The sequence below is a fragment of the Pyrgilauda ruficollis genome, unplaced genomic scaffold (genome assembly GCF_017590135.1).
Source record: "Pyrgilauda ruficollis isolate IOZ18807 unplaced genomic scaffold, ASM1759013v1 scaffold24, whole genome shotgun sequence".
Lineage (NCBI taxonomy): Eukaryota > Metazoa > Chordata > Aves > Passeriformes > Passeridae > Pyrgilauda > Pyrgilauda ruficollis.
This window is the reverse complement of record NW_024523648.1, coordinates 3,869,506-3,890,244: the sequence shown is the minus strand read 5'-3', so window position 1 is coordinate 3,890,244 and position 20,739 is coordinate 3,869,506. Positions and strand designations below refer to the sequence as shown.

At 45.0% G+C, this 20,739-nt stretch overlaps 1 protein-coding gene across 1 annotated transcript in view; it reads right to left on the bottom strand.

The window, feature by feature from the left end:
• RSPO3 (R-spondin 3) overlaps positions 1-8,507 on the bottom strand; it is a 58,447-nt gene extending 49,940 nt beyond the window's left edge. Inside the window, exon 1 of the mRNA XM_041469958.1 lies at positions 8,247-8,507. Coding sequence (XP_041325892.1) covers positions 8,247-8,343 — 97 coding nt within the window. The 5' untranslated portion in view covers positions 8,344-8,507. The remainder of the gene's footprint in view (positions 1-8,246) is intronic.
• Positions 8,508-20,739: the final 12,232 nt, after the last annotated feature.

Here is a 20,739-nt window from a genome sequence, read left to right as displayed (position 1 = left end):
GAAAAAGTGAAATTAATAATGAACATTCTAGGAAAAGGAAACAAGGTTATGAAACACTTGCTGACACTGGTTTGTGTAATCTTCATGAATAAGCAACTCAATAATGCTGGGCAAGTGCGTGTGGGAGGCTCATTCTGGAGAAACTGGCTGTTTTCCTCTCTCTGACCAGTTGAGCTGTTATGATAAAAAATGTTGTTGCTAAAGAAACCTGTAATAAATCCTAATGGGAGTATTGCATGTGCTGATAACATACATAAACTTTGTAAATATATTAAAGTGTCAGGTTTTAGTAGCTCTGGTTCATGTGGATGTTCGTAAAAGTTTTTCAAGGAATGCAATGGAAATCTTGTTCCACCAGCTGGCTGCTCCTACAATTCTGGTTTATGCGAGGACCTTGTCTTCCTTCCCCTTGTAACACAGCCTCACTCTGTAGGGAAGCTGAGTTAAAATATCTCAATCCCTACCTTTGCTGGGACTTCCCATGAAAACACTATTGCCAGTGAAGCTGTGTACCCAGGGAGTTATTTGGGGAGAAGTGGGGTGGATAAGCTGGTGCTTGGTAGAGGATTTATGCTGTTCCAAACATCCTTACTTTGTGCCATGGTGTACTCCATTGATACCTCCATTAAAGTCCAGCTGGAGCTCTGAGCAAGATATTTCAGTTGCCTTTTAGTAGGTGAGAAGAGTTGGGTGCCTACAGAAGGGAAAAAATCCAGCATGCTGAACAAAGTAGTCTTAACCTGTCTGAAAAGATGAGGTCAGAAACTGTATCAAATCCTGGATGTCCAGGGAATTCAGGTGCCCTGGCACTACTACACTGCACTGCAAACCAGTACATTCTTTAACAAAAGAAAGGAGAATTCACTCTTTTCTTCTGAAATGCACCAAGAAGGGAGCAGCAGCCTTGCTGCCCCTTAATGCATCCAAAAGCTTAGCTGCTAAAACATTTGGCCAGGAACGAAAAACCTAAGTTAAATCAATTCTTCCATATAGCATGACTCTAGCCTATCTGTATTGATATGCTCTAATAAAGTGATGTTTTTTCACCTGGATTTGCATGTAATCTCAGGTCTCCACTCACATCAATTTTAGTTTGCACAGGAAAGACAAGGGCTTGAGGGCTGGGTATGGAGCAGGAATGCATGTGACTTTATTCCAATGTCAGTAGGCAATCATCTGCAATATTGTGCGCCCCGTGTGGAGGAACTTCGCATGGATATATTTATTATTTGTTGCTATTTATTCATTGCATTTTTTAAACACAGGGTTTCTCTAAGAGAAAGTCTCAAAGTCGATGCATGAGAGGACCTGAGCTCCGACAGATGTTCAGTGACAGTAAGATGAGAAATGTTACACTTTAGAAATGACAGAGCATCTGAGAAATGTCCATGTGTTGAGGGTGAGGTGGAAATTAAGCATTATTTGAAGGTGAGGTACTCATATTTCAATCCTGTCCCAGACACACCTTAGGCACCTTATGTCCAGTTCTTGGATGTGAGCCTTTTTGTGTTTGCCCTTGGCCTTTACAGGAAGCCACAGGAATCACACATCGTTACTATCCCAACATCTATCAATGACCTCCTGTTTCGTTTTACAGTGCCCCAAAATCTTCTTCACCCTGTAGAATATATTAAATGTCTGAAATCCCATCTAGGACCTTGCAATTTTAAACATGAAACCTATCAGGATGTTATACTGACACACATTAAGAAGCTTGAAAGGATAAAGTTTATATCAGCACTACGAGAACTTGGCATAAACCTGTAGTTCGGGCTTTTACTTTCCTTTACAAGTACCACTATAAGCATTCCTTTATGCTCTTCCTCCCAATTATTCTATTGTGTGGAGCCAAAATATCAGCGCAAGGCAGGGGTGCTGCTTCAAGCTGGCAGGAGCTCAGTGGCACTGCCACAGCCAAAGGCTCTCCCAGTTCAGCTTGTTCCCCACAGGTGAGTTCTTGCCTAGGAGCACTGAAGAAAGATGTGTCTTGTGGCTCCGTTACTTCAGTGGCTGTTACGTTTGTTTACAGGAGTAAGTAACATATTTTAAAATGCAAGGTGGATAGCTCATAATCTAGAAACTGAAACACACAGAAATGTTTATTAGTCAGCTGTCGTACAACCGTAGCACAATCATTCCTTAAGTAGCATTGCTCATTGCACTGCTCTGCACTAGCAACAAAAATAAGGTTAAAGTACTCATTAATAAAATCTGTTAGATTTTATTATGACAGAACATCTAATTTTAATGATTCTGCTGTCACCAAAAACTCAATTATTCAATTAGTTATAAAAGAGTTGGGGTTGTCTTTTTTTTTTTTTTTTTTTTTTTTTTTTTTTTGAGAGCCATAGCACGTTTTGCATGAATAAATGTTCTCTGAGTACTTTTCCTGAAGCATTGTTTGTGGTAATAGCAGACAGACAGACTTTTGTATAAAAACATACATGGTTTCAGCTGCCTTTTGTCATCTGATAAGATTGCTTTGTTCAGAATTATTTTGGTAAAAAAATTGGCAAAGTGATTTTGAGTAGTTCAGACTCCAGAATTAGAAGTGAGACAAAAATATTTTTTTATTTGCTTTTATATCTCCTCCACCGAGCTTTCACAACTTCTAATTTAATTTCAATCAAAAGGGACAATTCACTGCAGGGAAAAACCATTCTTAAGAACATCCATAGTTTTAATGGAGGAGTGTTGCTAGTAGTCACTGTCTATAAATGATTGAGTATGAAATGACAGACAGCTTGTTAATGTTAGCGATAAAGTGCAGTGGTCCAGCCAGCACACTTGCTTTGCAAAGCAGAGAGCAAAATCAGCATGCTGAGCAAGAGAAAATGAGTAAGTCTCATTTTTGAGTTCTAGCTCAGATTTTATCAGGTCTAACACTTCCATAGTCTCCAGTGAAAAATTTATAGCAAGAGGAAACAGCAGAATGGGGATTGGCAAAGGCTTGGTACGTTAAGGGCAAAGCTCAAAAGAAGAAATTAGTCTCAGTTAACTTGCTTGGCTTCAGTTGGCTCAATAGGTGGAAGTAGTAAAATACTGGTACTTTTCATATGATTAAGAAAGAGACTGCCTCCCAAGCAGCTTAAGTATCATAGTTTTGAAAGGTAAGAGGCATTGTTTTATCCTCTTTAGGGGCTTTACATATTTGAATCATGCAATTTTGCAAGTATTTTAGTATGGGATTTCTTCCGAACTCAAAATGTATCCTGCAGAAAAAGCTCACTCCAGCTCCAGCATAGTGCACAGGACTTTCTCCACTGAAAGTAAAGGAGGCAGGTTCAAGCTCTAAAACCTTCTTACTAATAATAGCAATATTTTATTCCATCCGCAGAGAGAAATAGGACTTTTCATGTATTTTCAGGTATACTATCCTACATCAATGTCATTGAGAAGTTGTGGTATCATGTATTTAAAGTCTAACATAAATTTTATATAGTATAAGAAATGTCTTCAGCAGGTCAAAGAAAAAAAATTTAAATTATCACCCTTTCAGATATCAGGTATGAAATGGGAACTGGTCAGTAATGCCCTTTAGTCTCTGGGGATAACAACACTTATCGTTCCACATATGCTGGTATGATTAGGCACAGATTTTACATACATATCAAGTTATTTTTTTAAAAATAACACAAGCAGTCTATCCCTATCATGCTTCTAAAGCTTTCAGTAATTGGTAGGGATTTTCTGATATTTAATTGTTTAAGATATCTCTACAGTGAGATATGTTCACAGTTTACAACAACACGATGGAACAGCTTCTGCTTCCAATGATTGCAATAGGAATTTTACTGTCTGTTTTTAAATGGACAGATTCTCATCCAAAAAAATGAGAAATATAGTTTAATTGAAAAAAAAAATCAAAAAAAAAAAGGACACACTTGTCGCCAGCAAAGTATTTACCCTCACAGTGCTAATATGAAGAGATCACAGAAAAAAATTATCAGCAGCATACAAACACTTTGAAAGAGAACTAACAGTAATTCAATCCTGCCCAAGGGGGCCTGCTTCATGGCTGCTTGCCTGGCTAACTTTTGCTTAAAACTGCTGCACTGAGATACAAAATTATTTCTATTTTTAAAAATTGGTAATAACATCTATATTACATTCCAGCTCTGTAGTACTGCCATCTGTGATGTGCCAACCCTGAACATATGTATAGATATCAATAATATATATAGGTGGTGAACTATTAAAAGAATTGCTTCTGCAATAAAATATTATTTTAACTAATAATGTAATTCCTTGGTTTTTTGCTGACATTCTACCTCCATGTGAATTACACCCTGCTCAAGAGTATAAAAAGACTGAAGAAATAATTTTACTACTTGGTGTTTTGTCAGTATTTTCCCAGTTTGTTTTAATTTATATAGCTATCTATGCAAATGGGCTGTTAAACACCTCCCTAATTTTGAGTTTGTAAGTAGCTGTATGCAAACCAAGTCAGAGATGCAGAGGGTTTGCAGACTGGAGCCCTCCACTAGTAACTGTGACCAGAAGCAGATGCTGGAAGACCTGCAGTCCCGCATCAGCAGAGGAATGTGCAGAGCAGCAATGGAAGGCAGGCAGGAAGGTAGGAAGGTAGGAAGGCAGGAAGGCAGGAAGGCAGGAAGGAAGGAAGGAAGGAAGGAAGGAAGGAAGGAGCACTGGGTATCCTGGACATCCTGCAGTAGTGAAAGGCAGAAGGCAATTTGATGGGCTAATCATGGGAGTTCTATATCCAAATTGCATTTCCATAAAGTCATATACACTCACAAATGTAGGAGTGTAGTAGAAATACAGAATTTTCTATCACTTTGCTTATTCTAGATTTCCAGATTTAGTCCATGGCTCACTGCTAGTCCACAGGGTCATGGCAAATGGTCTGCTGGTCACTCACAGACCCGTAGCAAATAATACTTCATTTCTGTCTACTAGAAGGTCAGTGAGAGATGTACTTAACTGTCAGTACTAAGTTTTGGGGGTTGGTAGTAGTCTACAGAATGAAAATATTTTGGAGCTATTGACTTGATCCTCCTTTTTTTTTTTTTTTTTTTCAAGCAAACTGCAATCACTGGCCAATACACAGACGTTCTTCTTATTTATTGGTACGCTAGTCTCTACTCAGCTGCGTATTACTCTGTCTTGTAAGACTCAGACTAGCAACTTTGTTAATCTTGATTTCTCTTATCAGAATAAAACCACAAATTTCTCTGCTAGAGGTATGTTTGCTTTTAAACTTTCATTGATTGTGTTCTATGTCTAATTCTGGACCCTCTCATCTGTCTGCACTTTGTTGTTGACTTCAGAGGAGTTTTATCTCTCCACAGCCGACTATATCTTTACTACTGATCATGGGACAGAAATTCATGATTCCCCAACTGGAAAATTCAGTAGGAGTTTGGAGACTAAAAGGATTGCAAACTAGACATTTCTCATAGGAAGGATTATTTTGGCAATAGGTACAAAATAAGTAATGCTTCAGGACCAGATCCTTCTGATGGGGTAATTTAACAAATGAACTTCAATTTATACCAGCTGGGACTCTGGCATGGCGTATTCTGAATTAGCCAGCTCAGATTTTATAATTTCTTTACTTTAAAATATGTGAGTCTACAATATAATACATAGAATGGAGAACTCTGATAATAACCAAAACAAAGTAACATGGGCTCAGTGACTGCTTGATAGGAAGTTATTTGTACTATATTTAAAAATAAGTAGGTTAAAGAGAAATTTTAAAACATTTCCCTAGAAATCTCCTTATGATTTGTGATTAAAGGAGACTATCTGGGCAAAAGAAACAGAAATCCAGGGAAAGTCTTCCGCACAGTAGATTAATTTGACAGGTGCCATCTTTATCTGCACACAATAATTATAATAGAGTTGCATTATTCACTAACAGTGATTCATGGGTTTTTAAAGCCAAAGTGATTAGTGCAAGTGATCATAACCACTTTTATAATCTTTCATAAACACTCACTCTCTAATTCTTTGCTTCAAGCTACATAACCACTATTTATACCAAATCATGTTTTACAACCAGCTGGATTTGAAACCTCGGCCAGTAGACGATGTATAGCACGTCCAGGTGAGGTGTTCTGAAAGGTTTTTTGCGTTCACTGCCAAAATAACAAGGCAGATTCCCATTCTGACCCTCTAGCTGTGATTTTCCAGACACTTCTTCTGCTCTGAATTTATCTTAACTCCTGCATTTTAACCATAAAACTTTGAGCAAGTGCTCGGTACCTTCTCCACGGTGTACCAACCAGCTCAATATTCGCGGCCAACACTCCCGCCCCTATTTCCCGAAAGCTATCCCGCTATGCAGGGTGTCTGAGGACGAGCGAGGTGGGACGGCGCTCTCCTGGAAGAGCAGAGCGGCGGGACGCGCTCGGGAGCGGCGGCTGCGCTGCGCCCAGCGCTGCGAGCGGCCGGGGGCAGGAGGCAGACCTGCCTTCTCCCGCCGAAAGCGGGGCAGCTCCGGGGCCGTGCCGAGCCGTGCCGTGCGGCGGGAGCCGAGCACCTGCAGCCGCAGGGACAGCAGAGGTCGCCGCCGGCCCGGCGCTGGCCCGGCGCGCCGCGCACCAGGTGCCGGGGCGAGTCCCGGACGAGGGGGCCCCGCTCCGCCACCCGCGGGGCCGTCCTGCCCCCCGAGCCCTGCCGTGCCCCCAGCCCGGGTCTGAACCTCTCAGAACCTCTGCCGAGCCCGTCGGGGTACCCCTGCGGCTGGGGGTGGGGGCAGCCGCAGCTTGCGGGCCCGCGGTTGCCAGGGGTTAAAGGAGTGGGTGGGAGGTGATGGAGGCTGCGGAGCCCTCCCTTGCCAAGGATAATAAACCGGATGCCCTGACATGTTTTACTTAGCCCTGAGTGCTCCCTCGCTGTGAGGCCGTGGGGATCGGAGGGCTGGAGCCCCGGTCTCTCTCGTGCTCAGCTCCGCTTTAGGGGCACTTTAGGTGAATCAAAACTTGTTTGCAGGAGGCAAACCATACAAAGGAGGCTTTCAAGGGCCAGCCGTGCCAAGCAGGGCAAGGGAGCGAAGGCTGAGCAGGAGAAAATTAAAACAACAGTACCTCCCCTCCCTGAGGAAGTAACTCAGTTACTTCTTGCTGATGAAATGCAGGGGGCTGTGTTTTATGACGTTTCCTCGGTGTCTGCAGCTGTCAGGGGGAGCGGACAGGCATGAGCAGCCCCTCCGCGGTAGGTGCGCAGAAAATGCCTCCTCTCCTGGAACAGCGGCGGGTCCGATTCAGGCGGGGTGGCGAGGCCGGGTCGGGGGCACGTCCCGGCGGCCTCTGCTGCCGCATCCCGCCTCATCCACGGCTCCTTGCGGCAGGGTCATGACAGAACTCCGTCCGGCGGCACTGCCGGAGGTGTCACCCCGGTTTCGAGCCCACTCCGCACCCCCACGCCTGAGCCAGAGACCTCCTGGCCGTGGCAGCGCCCTGCCACCTGGACAGCGACTTCCCAAGGGGGCGACTCGCTGCTGCCTCCCTGTTATTTCTTCCCCGATGACGGGGGCTCTCCTCTCTTGCCCTCACGGGGGACAGGGAGCTTCTGCCAGCACCCTGGGCACTGCACCTCGCCTCCCCGGCCCCCGCCTGCCTCTGCCCCGGACCCGGCCGGAGATGGACCCGGGCCGGTTAAATCAGAAGGGATGGACTCCCCTCATCCCATGGGATCAAAATTTTAAAATTAAAAAAATTTAAAAATTCAGGGGTCATAGTCCCAGGACGGTGGCAATGGGTGACTAGTGGCCAGCGGAGGCTGAAAGCCAACGCGCCGGACAGAGCCGCGACACCCCCAGCCCCCCTCCGCATTGCCAGGCTTAACCTATAGCGATAATCTGTACTGCCCCTTCTTGGGAAGGGGGCTTCTTGGCCGGAATGGAGAAGGGTGCTTAGGGCATACCGGCAAAAAGTTACCTGTCGTGTCATCGCCCTTTCCCTTCAGGAAAAGGGAAAACCTAAGAAAGGACGTTCCCTTTCACCAGACATTAAAATGTAAAGCACCCGACGCAGGTCCTCCCAGAGCCCGCGCCGCTCATCCCGGTGAGGTGAGAAAGAGCAGAGAGAGGTCAAAAATCGCTTTCATCCCTCCAGTTGAATGAAACTGCCTGCAAATCCGCTCGGCCGCGCAGCTGACGCGGGATTTGGTTCCCAGCGCACTCGCCCGGGCACCGGGGGCACGGAACCCCCCGGACAGGTGAACAGCACAACGAGAGGAACCAGAAGTTATCAAAGTATAAATCTCTTCGCACTTACTTCTTCCCTGTCGCCGTACCCTGGAGGCGTGCTGGCTGCCAATGTATTCCATAAAGTTCAAAGTGATAAAAAACCAAGAAATCAGTCGCAATTGCATAGTAACCCTTTGAGAGTTCGACTTCTCCTTTTCGTCCTTTTTTTCTTTCCTTAAAAAAAGAAATAATAAACCGGGACGGTAGGCGGCAAGGGATGAACACAGCAGCAGAAATACCTGCACTGAGATCCAAAGCTGGGTTTGGCCGGCTTGATGTCTTTAGCCTTTTTTTTTTTTTTTTTTTTTTTTCCTTTCCCTTCCCCTTCGCTTTTCCTATTGCACTTTCCAGGAGTCTGGCCCGCTACCTGCCGCAAACCTCAGAGGGCAGTCAGCAGCGGAGAGGAGCCGAGCAGCCGCCGCCGGGGTCCATGCCGGGCCGGTGGCCGGCAGCATGTTGTGAGGGTGCCGGGGTGCGTGCGGCTGTGCGCGCCCGTGTGTGCGCCGGGCGGGCGAGGTGCCGACAGGACGGATGGATGGATGGCGGTGGGAGAGGAGTGTGCGAGGGCGGGAGCGGCGGGGGGGCAGAGGGAGGACCCAGCCCCGCCGCCGCCGATCCGGAGCAGCCGCGCTCTGCGCCGCGGGCACCGCCAGCCGCCGGGCGCAGGTGGGCCGGGCCCCCCCGGCTCTCCCGCCCGCCGACCAGGAGCCCCCGGGCTTCATGAGGGAGCTGCTCCTGAGCGGGGCCCCGGGGGAGAGGCCCCGGGGCGGGGCGCGCCGGGAGGAGGCGAGCCCCAGCGCCCAGGCACGGCGGGAGGAGGCTCCCCGCTCCCGGCCGAGCCCCCTCGGGGCATCGGCGCCCGAGCATCCTCCGGCAGCGGGGCCCGCCGGCGGTAGGGCTCTGCAGCCTCGCTGGCAGCCCCCTCCCGCAGGTCTCCGCTCGCCTCCCCTCCGCCGCCGGCCTTGCCGGGGTCACGGCGGCGATGCCGCTGCCCCCCGCGCCCCGGCCCCTCGGTGGGGAGGGGCGCCCCACTCGCCGGGGGGACGGGGCGGGGTGCTCAGCCCCTTCCCTGCGGAGGGGGACGCGGCGCGGCACCCTCTCTTCCCCGAATTTGCCCCTCGCATCCCGGCTCGCAGTGGAGGTGGGGAGATGGGAGTGGGGCGCTGGGGGGTCTCCAGCCTCTCGGGATTTTATCCCTTGTGGCCTTTCCCCACTGGGCAGGGGTTTTCCGGGGTGGCTTCTCCGGTGGGAAGGAGCAGAGCAGACCCGCATGTCCTGCCGGGGTCGGGGACCGTCCCCACGACCGGCTGGCGGCAGGCGACACACGGGCAGGCCCCGGGCTGGGGTCGAGCGGAGCCGTGAGCCCGGGGGTGACCACAGCAGCCTCTCTGCCGTGCCCCGGGACCCTCAGCAGAGCGCCCGCAGCAAAGGCACGGCTCAGCTGCACCTCGGCCAAGCGACGCAGCCTGTTTGACAGAAGGGTATCGCGTTTCTTTTCTCGGGCAAGAGTTTCCTTTTGGGGTGAAGGGGAAGGTTACAAAGGGGGTGGTGAGATTGATTCAAGGTAAAACTGGCGACTTCAATGAGCACTCTCTCGCTTGCATTCTTATCTCGGGTGCCTATCGCTGGGATGAGTGAGTGAGCCGTGTAAAGCGGCGCTGATCGCGTCAAGAACCTCAATGGTGTGAGGAGCAGCCACTCTTATTTGTAACTGTTTTCCCCACTCTCTCCCCCCGCTGTCCCTCTCAGAGCTGTTAAATATCGGCACCATAAAATGTGGGGGATTTAAAGGTCTGTGTGAGGCTCCCTTTGAAAAGGACTCTGGGGAAAGTCTTTCTAATCCAGGATACTTGAGCCGGATGGGGTGGGATTGCCAGAGAGGCATAAAATAAAAATCATTCCGCAGACAAAACTAGGGGCTACCCTGACATGTAGAAAGTGAGTTTGCCTCGATGTTTTGTTTCGTTGGAGATTGAAACTTCTTGTGTGCTAGTGTGTATGTATAAATAGCTGAGCAAGCCAGGCGAGTGGCATAAATAGAAGGCAGTGGAGAAAGGATGGGACATGTATGTGAGCCAACCTGCAGCTAGCCAGCCAACTCACTCGAGCAGCATTAGCACCAGTGGGCAGAGAAAGCATGTCAAAAAATAAACGCTCTGCGAGAAACATAAGGAAAACATTAAACAAATGGGGAGTGCACTCCCTCTCCTTGCTCTGACAAAGCACGACTGAGAAACTCTGCTCACTGTCTCTCCAGCCTCTTCCCTCCGCTGTGTCCTCGTTCCAGCAGAGATGCGTGGGACAGATGTGTTGGGAGACAGCCCTGGGGACTGCATGGGTCACCCAAGAGCCTCAGCAAAACCGACTTGTGGAGTGTGCACCAACCAAGGGCCAAGCAGTAGGGCAGGGCATGCATGAGTGACCAGCAGCAGGGGGGAGAGGTGGTTTATTTGCTGTGGAAGAGGGGCAGAGACATAGACCGAGGAGAAAACAAAAGCTGTGCCTTGACTCGAGACAGGATCCAAAAAGCGGCAGGGTAAGAGGACGCCAGGAGCCTGGTTGCCTCCACAAACCAGCCCCATTAGGGGGAAAGAAAACCACCCAACAACAATAACAAACTGAACCCATAAACAGTTACTGCTGTTCTGCGATAAAAGGGGAAGATTTATATTGTTGAAATGTGTGGAAGGAGCTTGTTCCAGAGCAAAACTCTGGCGTGCAATTCTCTGTTTATGTCGCTCATCCCGATGGATGAGATATCAGCGGCAAAGTTCAGGCTGACATCAGCCCTGGGGAGGCAGAGCCAGCGACCAGGCTGGGCTGTGCAGGGCTGCACAGCTGTGCCTGGGCCCGTGCTAGGTGGATGATTGGTTTTGGGGTGCCCCAGCACACAAGAAGCCTCCCTTCACCAGGCCAGGAGACGCGAGGAGCCAGAAGCAGCACGCACTGTGGAGGGAGTTGGATGCAGTGTTTCCTTGCAAGCGAGGCAGATGAATCGGAAGCAGTTCCCCGGGTGTTTCAATGTGCCTCTCTGTTTTGGGGTTTATTAAAGAGGGTGGGGAGGGAAAGAATGGCTGATGGTCTGTGTGTTGCCGGAAAGACAAATACGTCTGTTTTACTGAGCTGCAATGAGCCAGCAGCAGGAGTCTGTAAAATCAGCTAGGTATTGTTTTGCTGTGGTTTGGATTTTTTTTTTTTTTTTTAAAGGAGTGTAATCCTTTCATCAAAGAGTAATAGTGTGTGGTGTTTTCACTATCATAATTCCTGCCCATCCCATGCAAAATCCCACAGCTAGAAAATCTTGATTTCAGCCTTCCAAACAGCTCATACATTGTGTTAGAAAAAAAGGTGGCCTCAGGATCCTCAGATTATATCACAAATAAAATATTAATATCCAATTAATAGCCGATATTGTGTTTGCTTAAAATGGCACTCTAGTCATAAAAACTAGCCATGTGAACAGGACAGCTGAATGCTCACCCTTTGTCATTCTTCTCTAGACTGGAAATAGTTTGTGTAAGTGAACAAAAGAGTCACTAATTTGGCTTTTCAACTTGGGAAACACAGTAAAGGAATAAAGGATTACTTCTGATATATAACTTGAAAAAGAAGCATACAGTGTTCGATGCATATCCTTATTTTTCAGGTACTGATCAGGGTGTAGATGGCAGAGGTCAGACTCCACCACCAAGGGGACATTTGTGGTAGCTTCCCCACAGATCTGGGTCAGTAATGTGTGAGAAGGGAGAAGGGTTGGAGGACTGGAGCAGGAGTCCTGAGTAACGGTTGCACAACCCAACACATCTACTATTTGTTAAACACCCACAATATTCTTGGCACCACACAGGACCCCAAATCATGACAGTCTTTGCTCCAGATTTCTCTTTTCCTGTACAAACTAAAGGCAAGCACAGTTGGCAAGGCACACAGAAAGACACCAGTATATAAGAAATTACCCAGAACACACACACAGACACACAGACACACACACAGACACACACACATACACACACATATATATATGTAAGTATTTGTGTTTCTGTGTGTCTTTTACATATTTCCCAATCTGACAGTTGTTACTTTTCTCCATGTTTCCTAACATAACCCATTTGTTATTTAGCCATGTTCAATTTAGGATGTTAATCCCCTGTAACATCATGAGTATTCTCAAAAGCTGTTAATATCACAAACAGAAGATTGTATTTGAATAGTCTAAGTATACTGAAAAAAAGTGAGTGATGAAAAATCCTTTACTCACAACAAGTTGAACTTAAGTATTCTTAATAATATCTTTATGTTTCAGATGTTTAAAATATCTAATGGCAGAACACTAAAAACATGTGCAGCAGAGAACTATCCTACACTGGCAACAAATAGACTAGATGACCTAATTGATTTTTCCCATCTCCGACTTGTGCAATTCTGTCATTGTAATAAAATCCCAGTGTAATCAAAGTTTACAGGATCAGGTCCTAAATTAGCATGTCGATCTGGACTACCCCTCTGTCTGGGTCAGGTCCAAAGCCTGCTGCTGTCAGCTTGACCTTTTATCAGTCTGAGAGAGGTTTGGATCTGGTCTTTGGGATCATACTGGAGGAGGGATGAATTGTTGTTCTATTGTATGTGGGAAAAAAAAAGGCGCATTTGTGGGAAAAACACACAAACAAATTTTGCAGCACAAACCTTCCAGATGCAGTTCAGTTAAGAAAGCCCAACAGGAAGGCCTCAAAATGAGAAGTTTTTGGCACAGAGGAAATTTTAGCAGTTAATATGATGATGATCAAACCGTGCTAAGTCATTGTTTCCCTGTATTCATCTATCAGTTGGTCTTCTCTTGGACTTGCGATCCAATTATAAAACTCTTGGGATGCAGACCAACTTTTTGTTCTGTGTTTGCAGAATCTCTGCCTAGAGCAACTGTGTCTGCAAGAAAAAAATCTCAGCATTGCCATGGAAGTATCTGTGTATTTTGGATGCAAATACTCATTCTAGAGCAGAAGCAATTAATATAAATTTTTTCTAATGTATGTTAAATTGAAAGAAACCCCAAAACTTTTGATGTAGGCTAACTTTAACCACCCAGAAGGCAATACTAGAATAACTGTATTGGCTTAAATTCATGCATCAGTTTGCCCAAGTCTGCTTCTCCTGTGGTGACAGCCCATAGGGTGGAACTATCACTGGGTAAAGCTGGAGGATGTGAGTAACCGGCAACAAAGGTTCACTGCCGTCTGACACATCCATTTGTCTAGGCATTGATTTCTCTATGATTTCAGTATTTGGGAGGAGCTGTTTTCTCACTTTGGCAGTGTTTCCTGTGAATTTCTTTGGTGTTAATGTCCATCTAAGTAGATTCCACACTTGCCCAAGTGACTTGCTCATTCCCACTTCCTGGGCTCTGTTGGTCCAAGGGTTTGGGAAATATCCGGCTGAAAAATGGAACATAAAAAAGGTTTTTTTCAGCATATTCAGTTTCCTGGTCTGGTACACCATAAGGAAATGAAAAAAACTGACATGTAAGACAGTAAGGGGAGGGAGTGTCTCAAATAGGTCAGTGAAGCAATCTCAGTACTGTAGGTGAGATTACAAATGTAGGGTTCCTTGGAAAGGCAGGGACAAGGGAACAAGCCCATTTCTTTATGTGTGTGCTCACTCAGCGCACGGCGTGGGTGACGGGCAGGTTGCCTAGTGTTCATACAGAGGAACAGGTGGGCAGAAGAAGATGATGATGGCAGAAGAAGGATGATGGTGCACAGTGTTGATAGAGCTCATGTGCTGCAGTTCCAGCTGTCCTTAACAATGCCATCCCATTGCCAGGATATACTGAAGCAGTTCAGCTCCAGCAGTCTGAAGCCATAAGACGTATTACAGGGTTGTAGGAGGTGTAGCTGAGGAACTGGGCAGCCACTGTCACAACATGAGGAACAGAGCATAGAACCATGGGTTACCCTACTCTGTCCTTCCATAAACATCGGTAAATGTGTCACTGATACTTATTCTGTGGGATGCTTCAGTATTAGACAGATAGTGCTGAGCTGTCTGGAACAATTCTGTACCCAAATGCTCTTGTTGCTTATTTCAAGGCATAAAGTGAAATTCTGGAAAACTGCAAAATGGTAGTCCTGAAGAATATTTATTCTCTGCTTGACTCTGGTGCACTGGTGACATGGTACTCTTCAGAAGGACTTTTAAGCGCAAGCTGATATCCATCACTACGTGTTTGGAGAGTTTGAAGCAATTGGATATGTTGCATTAGTTCATATTTTGCATTCAGTTCATCAGAGCTGAAAAAAGCCCTTGTACTTCTCTGAAGAGAAGTACAGATGTTCCCTAGTGAGAGCCTTACCCTTTTTGTGTACCTTCCAGCATATTTCTGACCGCTGTTCATGAATGGAAAGAATCACATCGTGTTTTACTTCTGAATATAGTTCTCTTTCTGCATGAGGCTGATGACTGGTCCTTGAATAACCAGGATTTAGTGATGTGGATCTTCTGCTAAGCTGATATCTACATATACTACATTGAACAAACTGCAAATCAGGCATCAGACAGCTACAACTGGAAAGCCAAGATCTCGTGAAATAGGGAAACACCTTCAATTTAGGAGTAGCAAATCCTACCTGGTGGGCATATGACTTAGCAAGTGACATCCAAAATTCAATAGTTAGATGTCTAAACTCTCCAAATAAACTGTGGCAATAGGTGTTCCTTCCAACCTGCTACCAGAATGTACATTCATCCTGAATTGAGAGCAAGCGGGAGCTAGCAATAAGGAAACACTCAGCCCAGCTAGGATTTTCAGCACAACCAAATATCCATTCATGCCTGAGTCAGCCAGCCTCCTCCATCAGGGGAGAAACACACACACAGACATTAAAAAAAAAAAAAGAAAAAAAAAACCAAAAAAACAAAAAAACAAACAGTTGTGTCTTTTTCTAGAATTCCCTTTAGCCCAATGGCAATGAAACTTGGCCACTATGTGGACCCATGCTGCATGAGTACCTTCTGTGGGAGTGTGATTCAGGGTACAATTGCACCCCACACCCTGAGTTCTCAGTTATGTGATTCTTTGGCTGAGGTTGCTTCACAGGCTGCTTTACTGCATCTGTGCCACCATAAACATTTTTGGTGTCAGATGATAAGAAGGAAATTATTTTAAGGCACATGAAGGGAAATCTTATTTTCTGTCTCTTTTTTGAAAGTATGCTTGCACATTTCACATTAAATGGAAATTTATTAGCAGAAACTGGTGTCTTCTGGCTGCATATACCCTAACCACTAAGAAAAGTCGCTATTGTTACCATTTCTATTTTTCTGTCCCTGTTTTGTAAACAAGATTTTACACCCTGCTTGATGTGATGGGCCTGGTTCCATTGGTGGCTGGATCTAGATCCTCAATGAATTTAGCTCTGGTTGGCCCACAGTCTGCTCACACAAGAGTCCTGCCTGTGCTGGCTCTGGGTCTCTGCAGGAGCTGTGCTCTGAGGAGCATTCACCCCAAACAAGGAAGGACATTGTGAATTTAATTAGGTTCTTGCAGCCTCAGCTGCTGCTGAAGATGATTCTTAAATCACAGCTTTCTGCACAGCTATCAAAATCCCTTTTGGATCAAACCCCTTGTACCAATCTGCTTTAACGTGCCTGCAGAGTTTACATACACTGATAACATTCAGAGCATCACAAGGAAGACTTTCATTGTCCTTACATTATATTGTCCCACCGACCTTCCATCTAAGAGTGAAATAATATCTCCAGCTGCCTAATCTGTTAGTTACTTATCTTTAATAGTTAACTGTTTGAGAGGGTTTTAGTACCCACAGACTCATGGAAAGGCATCTAGGGTAGCACTTTGCAGGAGGACTTACTATTAAGGCTTATTAAGGACATTATTAAGACTTTTTAAGGACATTGTTAAGAAATGGTGTATTCCTGGATAAAACATTTATTTATAACGTGTGGAGTTAAGAAGGGGTTTTGTCTACAGCCGTAGCTTCTACAATTGGTTCTGGCAGGCTATTTAGAGGAAGCCAGGCTGTTTAACCATGGGGTATGAATACAAGGAGCACATGTATATGTTTTCAGGAACTAGAAAGCCAATTTTGTACTATGGAGTCAAGCAGGGCATATGGTAGATAACAGTCCCCTTTCACATTCTAACACAGGATTGAGATTTCTTAACAAAGGCAATAGAGTTGCAAAACAGCATGACTTTGTTGCAGTTAGTAATTAATGAGGTGCTAAAAGTGCCTAAACAGAGGATCGCAGACAGAGAATGCATGACTCAAGAGGATAAGAAGCCCCCATCATTTCAAACAACAGTGTCATTTAAATAAACAAGCAGCAAGTCGCTGGGTGTGTGAGGTGGGAAGGGAGCAGCAGGCAGCAGCAACATCCTCTGTCAGCCAGCACTTTTCTGCCTGTGAGAAGCCAGTTGTGCTTTTCCAAATGCAGCCAGAGTCTTTAGGTGTGAAACATTTTGTTTAATTCATTATTGGGGCGCGGGAGAATCAAACACTCATCGATGCTGCAGCTTTTCTGGTGGCATGTTAGTCAATTCGATTTATAATCAAAGAGCAGTAATTGCCCTGAAGGCTGCTACCAGCGACATACTGTGCTGGATGAAGTCTACCTGGCAGGCTGGTTTTTGGTATTTTCCCCTCATAACAGACATAATTTTCTGTGTTCTCAGATGAGATATAAACCACTTGGTTTATGCCTTCTTATTTTATGTTTTCTTTTTTTATTTTTATTTTAACAAGCTCGGGAGATTTTGTGTCATTCTGCAGAGCACTCCAGGATTATTATTTATTTTAAGCAAAACTAATTCCAGTTCAAGTATTATATGAAAGTAGTAAAGGTTTATAAAGTGTTTTTCCTGCAATGTTTACTTTCTTTCCAACCAAACATTTATAAATAGATTGAGAGAAATGTGGCAAAGCACCAAAGTCATCCACTGAAATATTTCATAAGAAACTATAATGTAAAAGTGGAATAAAGGAGCACTTTTGGAAGTGATTGTTGGTGAATTATTTTTGTGTGGGGGAATATGATGCAATATGTCTCTGGAATCTATGGCATAGTGATCCAAATTCATTCCTGGAGGTACTGCTGTGCAGTACATGTGTTTATCTAGACATTGATGCAGCAAGAGATATAAAACTTTGGGTTTCTTCTTTCCTTTCTTTTGTGGCTTTAAAAATCTAGCAACTGAGAATCCATCATATGCTGTAAAGTAATGGACCTAGTTAGTAAGAAATACAGTTTCTCTATTTTCATATCCAGGCAGCTCAATAAGTTCACACTCTTTTTTTTTTTTTTTTTTCTTACCCATGTATTGTATTTTTTCATCTTACTTTCTGGCAAAGAGAGAAGGAAAATTGTGTCTGTCCTGTATTGCCTCTTCATTATTACATATGAAGCTTATGGAATGTATTTGATGTTCTGCTTGCATTTCATTAGAAACATAGACATAAATGCTTTGAGAGACTCTGTGTCTTGTTTCCTCTGGGTTCTTTTTTGAAAATTCAGTTGTTTATTCTGTGCTACTTCTTCTTCTGTTCAATATCTCACTAGCACCTGTAAACAAACCTGTGCAGCTGCCCAGAGTGGCAGGGGGAGCACTAGCAGATACAGAGAGAGGATCCATTGGTGTCTCGTGTCCTGCACAGCAGGACTGAGGGAGTTTCACCAAAAGGCTTCTAATGACCTAAGAGACTACATTGGCCCTGCTCATTTTGAAATGGGTAACGATCCTCATTCTAGAAATAAAAAGACATTTGGGAACTTCAGATGTTGCAACACTGTGTTGAGTTTGTTTGAACCCCCAGGGGCCATAGTGAATGAAGGTCCTGTTCTACAACAGGTCCCCGGAGACATGGGTCTGCTCTGACTCAGCACTGCAGACCAAATGAGAGCTCTGTTACTGCATTTGGTTGATGAAGACAGGAAGGCTTTGGTCTCCTTTTTGGAAGATGTAGGCATGCACAATTACAGCTCTGTTGCCCCTTACTGAAAAAGAAGATTCACCTTTGTTTTCTGGTGTCAGTGAGGCACTAAGGTGCTCTGGTCTGAGCGCTGCAGGGGCTTAGCTGTAACTGGCAGAGAGCTCTGTTGAAGAGAGGCTGCTGGGCACAGAGGGATTCTTGCACTTGGAGAGAACTTCAGCGGGACTACAGGGAGTTTCTGCAACAAAAAAGGAATCTCCTGATTCAAGCTTTTCCTTAAATATACTCTAGAGGGAGTCAAATCTAAAAGTTTATTTATCTTTAAAGTATTTCAATTGCAGTTCCTTCTTTTAAAAGGTTCTGTTTGTTTCCTGTTTATTTATTTTAGACTTGTCTATTAATACAGCAATTTTGGTTGAATGTTTGTACTTTTTCAGATCAGGTAGGTGCTAATAGTACTTTAAGAGGCACTACTCAGAGTGATATGTCACTGTCATGGCAATAAATAGCCCTTGAAACCAGCAGTCAGTTTTATCTTTGAAGGAAGCAGGGCCCTAGGAGACAAAAGTAGAAAAGAAAGTGAAAGAGCTTCATATTCCAAAGAAATTGAGGTATTGCTTGTATCAAAGTCAATTTTTCTACCATAATTGGAATGACTTCAGTGTCTGTTGACACCAGGTCTATAACGTGGGAACCTCATTGTAGAAACATAACTCTGAAACAGATATCCCATCAGTTGCACACTGGTGTCTTGGAGGAAGACTGTGGCCATATTCTATTTAAAAACTAAAGTCCACTTTTACCATCAATATGTAGTTTGAATATGCAACTATCCTTAGTTTACAGTGAACACTGTACTGTGTTTTTTGGAATTAAACCTGTATCAAAGGGCAAGGGGAAGGAAGACTGTGCCCCTTCAAAAATTATTTTGGGTGACAGCATCTTGTGGAGCAGATCTACCTCTCTTTAACCTCACTTTGCATACTTATCCAGTGTAGCAGCAGACAGGAAATTTTCTGCTTTTATTTAACTTCCACTCTTACAGCTGCTAAATGTCTCCTGGCTTTCTGACAACAGCAGAAAACAAGCATTTGTCAGAAAACCATGAGTTGAATTTCTTCCCTTAGAGGAGAGAGCAAGCAGTGCTCCTGAGGTTCCCCTCTAGAGATTCCTCCACAATCATTGAAGGAATTACGCCCACTGCCTCACAGAAAAGACTATCTGGTATCTGGAAACCCAGAAACTCCACAAATTCCCTGAGATCTAAACACTCAGCAGAGATAATGAGTGGGAGGCTACAGCTAGCAGTTGAATTTCAACCTGGTTTCACTCATCAATGAGCACAACCTGGTGTAACTCGGCGAGCAGAGCCCTGCTTGTGCTGAGCTCTGTGCTGTGAGGGGATCTGTGTTTTTTCATGGGGGAGATGAGAAGGATGTGGGGGGTATAGTCATGGAGTTAAAATTGATCTGACCACATATTTGCATATGAACTTGTCTTCTCGACTGCTTTTGTAGTCGTTGGAAAGACGCAGGTATTTTATAACTGATTTATTTGTCTTGTGATAGATGTCTAAAAGAGCTGATCTGAATAGCGTCTTAAAATATGTAAATGCCCAAAGTTAGGTGAAATAATTTCCCTTCTGCACTATTGTGTATAGACAAAGGAATGCATAGAGGCAAGGTCAGGCAACTGATAGACTATGAGAAAGTAAACCCAAGCTCATTGATATTTCTGATTTCCAAAATCATTCTTGTTAGCTTTGTTTCACCCAGGCTTGAGGCATTTTGCATAAACCCCAGGAAAGCACCCCTCCCTCCCTCTCTCTTCTTCTGCCTGTGTCTCCTAGGGTGATGAGGGAGCTTGTCTGTCCTGTGGGAAATCCATGTTCTTTGCCATTACATTTGCTGTGGACTCTGCAGCAAAAAACTGAAAGGCACATCTTACTTAATGGTTTGCATCATGTGGGCAGAGGCTTTTCCAGCCCATCATCTGCAGCTTACTGTCCATATTCCTCCCAGGTTTCCAGGTCCATGGTAGCACATTGCTCAGGTTGCTCTCACTGTCCTGTTCTCTGCTGAGCTGCTGAGAATCCCTGTCATGGCAGGCTGAGGGACATCCCTTCCTCTGTGGCAGTCTCCCTGCTGGAAAAGTCCTAACTGATTTTGGAAAAAGGAAATGATCAGAAATCACTGGTTACATCAGGGGGGAGCCACCTTGATATCTCTGTTTGGAGAGAGGAAGAACAAGGGTTTGATTTCCAGTTCTCCATATTCTAGAAGGTGCCTTACCCTACCCAACCCAATCCAACCAAATGGGCTGTGTTTGGGCCTGGCTGGAAATACTTCAAACTTTCCTGCTAGCATCAATGAACACAGCATGATTTTCATAAGAAATTTTAGCTTCAGTGCATCCTCTTCTCTTACAAAGCTGCTGCATTGAAAGGTTTGGTTCAATTCCTCAGCAATATTTTTCCTTTAGTTCTTTCTAACCACAGCATTGAGCCTCCCTTAGGAACAATGTGGGCCATAGGGCTGGTGGATGAACTATGGCTGTGTTTTTCAAAGAAATCAGATG